This window comes from Coffea arabica, chromosome 5c (genome assembly GCF_036785885.1).
Source record: "Coffea arabica cultivar ET-39 chromosome 5c, Coffea Arabica ET-39 HiFi, whole genome shotgun sequence".
Lineage (NCBI taxonomy): Eukaryota > Viridiplantae > Streptophyta > Magnoliopsida > Gentianales > Rubiaceae > Coffea > Coffea arabica.
In genome coordinates, this window is record NC_092319.1 from 6,437,414 (window position 1) to 6,441,936 (window position 4,523).

The 4,523-nt window shown below is 45.9% G+C and overlaps 1 protein-coding gene across 1 annotated transcript; it reads left to right on the forward strand.

The window, feature by feature from the left end:
• The first annotated feature begins 727 nt into the window (after positions 1-727).
• On the forward strand, positions 728-4,257 carry LOC140007176 (uncharacterized). Its single transcript, XM_072049864.1, has 3 exons — positions 728-2,332; positions 2,405-2,883; positions 3,132-4,257. Exons 1-3 carry the CDS (start codon positions 728-730, stop codon positions 4,255-4,257), a joined length of 3,210 nt encoding a protein of 1,069 aa, XP_071905965.1.
• The last annotated feature ends 266 nt before the right edge of the window (positions 4,258-4,523 follow it).

The window sequence follows — 4,523 nt, forward strand, 5'->3', positions numbered from 1 at the left end:
CAACATCTAATATCCCCTATACTTAATAAACGATCTGTATACTTACAAAAAAGGGGATATTTAGGTTTATAAATTTTGAGTGAAGGATTCATCTACATCTGGTATCAAACCCTTTAAATTCAAGAAATTGATCTAGAGTGCTTATGAACATTGAAGAATTAGTCCAACTACAAAATTAGTTTTGGAAATTTCTACTACCAGAAAGTTGGGGCACAAGATTTGCATAGAAGAAATTAGTTGACCGAGGTAGACCACAAACTTGATCTTGGGGTATCAAGTCGGTAAAGATTGGACCATAAGATTAGTTTGAAGAAATGTTAGATTGATTGTTCATATGATATTGGAGAAGAATCTTGTCCATCGTGATTATTGGAGTCGAGCTCCTTGGTGATCGATATTTTTAACCTTGACCCAATTATCCAATAGGTTCAGGAGAAGGCTAATTTTGGGGAGGATATTGAGCTGGTTGGAAAACCTAGGCGCAAGGGTGTTCGTCCGCGGGTTCCGACTGATCGAACCTTACGCTTGAAGACGAAGGTGTGCTCTAACTCCTTCTCTATATTATCTGATGATTAATTTTTTATTCTGGAATATTCGGGGTATCTTGCGTACTCCAAATTTTCGTAGGTTAAAAAGAATCATTTCTGAATTCTTGGTTCAATTAGTGGCTATTTGTGAGCCTAAGGCTTTTTCGTGTGACATCCGTATGATATGTGCCCGTCTCAAAATGGATGGTTGGATGGTTAATAGGGAGGGGTCGGTCTGGGTGTTCTATCAAGCTGGTTTTCAATGTGTTCAGGTTGGGGAATCTCCTCAACACATTTCCCTTAGAATCTCTTCTCAGGTGTTGTTGGCTCCCGTTTATTTTTCCTTCATTCATGGGAAGTGTACAGAGCAAAAGCGTGCTCTGTTGTGGTCAGCACTGCTAGTAGATAAACCGAGTGATGATCCATGGTTGGTGGTGGGTGACTTTAACACCATTATCAGTGCGGAAGAGAAGAGGGGCGGGTTGCCTTTCCGGATTGATGAAGGCGTGGAAATGCGATCATTCATGTCCAGAGCTGGAGTATTTGATGCAGGTTTCTCAAGGTCATGTTTCACGTGGTGTAACAATAGGGGTGGTGGAGCTCGAATCTGGAAGTGCCTAGATAGGCTACTATGTAGCCTGTCTGCGGCCCGAATGGGGATGAATTTTGGGGTCCGACGTCTAGGTAGGGAGCCATCGGATCATGCCCCCCTTCTTTTGTCAGCATCGACTAGACTTGATAACAAGCCTAGATCTTTTCGGTTCTTAAACGTTTGGACTTCAAAACCCGAGCTGTTGGATGTTATTAGGACGAGTTGGTCTACCTTTTACCCAGGGCGTCCTTTGCAGCGGTTGGCGGCCAAATTACAGCATGTTAAATGTGCACTCCAACCCCAACTTTGGTCGCGGGTGCATTTTGGCAATATCTTTGATGCAATTAAGCAGGCAGAAGAGGCAGTAATGGCGGCAGAGGCTGCATTTGATAGTGACAATTCACAGCAGCAATGGCTAGCACTCCAGGAAGCAAGAGCGGTAATGAGACAATCACTTGTCAAGGAGGAAGCGTATTGGAGGCAAAAAGCAAGAATCAAATGGCTGCAGGACGGGGATAAAAACTCAAGGTTCTTTCATGCGGTAGTGGCAGAGAGACGGGCTAAATCTATTATACACCGGATCAGGAATAGTGAGGGGGAATGGTTGAGGGATGAAACTCAGATTTCAGCGGAGGCAGTGGATTATTTCACATCCTTATTCGTCGCTGAACCTTGTTCGGCGTCATGGCGCACTTTGGAGGTCATTCCCAAGATTATTTCAAGGGAGCAAAACGATGAGTTGGAGCGTCTCCCCTCGATGGAGGAAATAAGAGAGGTGGTGTTCACAATGGATGGGGAGAGTGCAGCGGGCCCTAATGGATTCACAGGTAGGTTCTTTACCTTTGCATGGGATGTGGTGGGTCAGGATGTTTTGGAAGTCGTGGTTAGTTTCTTCTGTGGTCATGAGTTGCCGAGGAGCGTGTTTTCGATTTTGATTGTACTGATTCCGAAAATGTCTTCGCCCCAAGACTTTAGTCAGTTTCGACCCATAAATCTTTGCATCTTTGTCAACAAAGTCATTTCTAAAACCCTGGCGGCTCGATTGGCAAAGGTGCTGCCAAGTATTATCTCTCCTCAGCAGAGTCGCTTTGTTAAGGGCAGGCAAATTTTTGATAATTTTCTGCTGGCCCAGGAGTTGGTGTCGGATATTCACCAGAAGAATAGAGAGGGAAATGTGGTTTTGAAGCTTGACATGGCCAAAGCCTACGATAGAGTCTCTTGGCCGTTCTTGCTCTAGGTTTTGCGAAGATTTGGGTTTGGTGAAATATGGATTGATATGATATAGAGACTTATATCCAATGTGTGGTTCTCGGTAATAGTTAATGGAGCGCCTCAGGGCTTTTTCAAATCTAGTCGTGGGTTGAGACAGGGAGATCTGCTCTCTCCGGCGCTCTTTGTGATTAGTGCGGAAGTTCTCTCTCGTCTGATAAATTCTTTGAGTAACTATCGGGGTTTTATGCCTTATAGAATTCCGCAGGGTTGCCTGCCTATTACTCATCTAGCCTATGCAGATGATATTATTATTTTCTCTAGTGGTTTGCGGCGATCTGTGCGGCTGGTGATGAAGGCTCTGGACGAATATGTTTCAGTGTCAGGTCAAAATGTGAATCAACAAAAGAGTTGTGTCTTGGCTCATGCCAAATTTCCTTGTGGTAGGAAACGGATTATTGCTGAGATGACTGGGTTTCAGTCGAGGGAGTTTCCGGTCAAATATTTGGGTTGTCCTTTATACGCAGGGCGGCGGAGGAGATGCTACTTTGCAGGGTTTGTGAATCGGTCACGAGTAAAGTGTTGTCATGGAAAGGGAGGCTACTCTCGCATGGTGGTAAATTAACTCTACTCAAGAGCGTGCTCTCCTCTATGCCTATTCACATATTCGCAGCATCAACCCCTCCTAAGTCGATATTCGGCATGATGGAGAGAATTTTTGCTGATTTCCTATGGAGCTCCTCTGAGGCTGGGCCACGGTTCCACTGAATTAAATGGGACAAGTTGTGCACCTCATATGACAGGGGGGGTGCTGGTTTGAGATCCCTAAAGCACGTGTTTGATGCATTTTCCATGAGACTATGGTGGCACTTTTGGTTGCGGCAATCGTTATGGACTGAGTTCATGAACCAAAAATATTGTCCCAATTTTCATCCTTGCTTTGCTGATGCTTCCCCCGGGGATTCGTGGACTTGGAAGAGGATGGTGGCTATCCAGGGTGTAGCGGAACAACATATCCACTGGGTTTTGGCTAGGGGAGGTGTTAGTTTCTGGCATGATAACTGGTTGGGGACAGGCCCGTTGTGTCGTCATGTGGATACTTTTCAGGAATGTAATGTCTCCAATTTTGTGGAACAGGGTTGCTGGAACGTACAACGATTGAGCGAGGTAGCGCCTGGTAGATGGGTGGGAAGGATTATGGGAATGGTGCCTCCTTCGCCGGACCAAGCTGATACCATGGTTTGGGCTCCTAGTATCTCCAGTGCATTCTCATTAGCATCAGCCTACTGGATCTCTCAAGAGGGTGGAAACAGCTCTTGGCTCTACTCACGGCTCTGGCTTCCCGGGCTATCGCTGAAGGTTTCATTTTTCATGTTAAGATTGGTGGGGTTCCGTTTGCCGATGATGGACAGGTTGCATAAACTTGGTATCCTCGGTCCCTCTCGGTGCTTTTGCTGTATATATCCATGTCAAGAGTCTATTGACCACATCTTCTGCACCGGGGTGGTGGCAAAGCAGATTTGGGGATATTTCAAAGGGGTTATTGGAGGGTTTCAGGTTTCCTCTACGCTACGACACAAGTTGGTTAGCTGGTGGTTGAGGCCTACTCGAAACCGGTATCTGCTATATCTGTTCCGTTTATTGCCGTCCTTAATTTGTTGGAATTTGTGGAAGATGCTAAACTCTGTTGTATTTGATGACCATTTGTGGCCCATTGCCCAGGTTTGTGTGGCAATATTTGGTGATCTCAGAGACATTTTCCTCCTTAAGTTTCAGGGACTTAGTACCCTTGATCAGGATTGGCCAGGTTTCTATGGTTTGGTGGCTGGTCTGCACGGGGTTTCCAGGACCTTGGTGGTTCGATGGAGTCGGCCCGATTCCCTCGTGGTAAAGCTGAACTTGGATGGTTGTTCTCAGGGTAATCCGTGAGTGAGTGGAGGTGGGGGGTGCTTCGGTGCTTGGAAGGAAGGTTTCTTTTGGGGTATTCGTGTTTCTTTGGGGAGATGACGAGTTTGCAAGCTGAATTGAAGGCGTTGACTTTTGGTGTTAGTTTGGCGATTGCGAGTGGGTACGCCAATTTACACTTGGAATCTGACTCTTTGATTCTGGTTCAGATAATTCAAGGGAAAGCTCGATGCCCATGGCGTTTGCAAGGGGACTTACAAGACCTGCTAAAGGTCAGCAGGTGTGTTAGA

Bases quoted from the DNA above. Each gene is read 5' to 3' on its own strand.
- LOC140007176 (XM_072049864.1), top strand. From the start codon at position 728: ATGGATGGTTGGATGGTTAATAGGGAGGGGTCGGTCTGGGTGTTCTAT. The intron at 2,333-2,404 runs GTCTCTTGGCCG...GATATGATATAG, and splicing joins TGGCCAAAGCCTACGATAGA to AGACTTATATCCAATGTGTG. The intron at 2,884-3,131 runs GTTTGTGAATCG...CTCATATGACAG, and splicing joins AGGAGATGCTACTTTGCAGG to GGGGGGTGCTGGTTTGAGAT.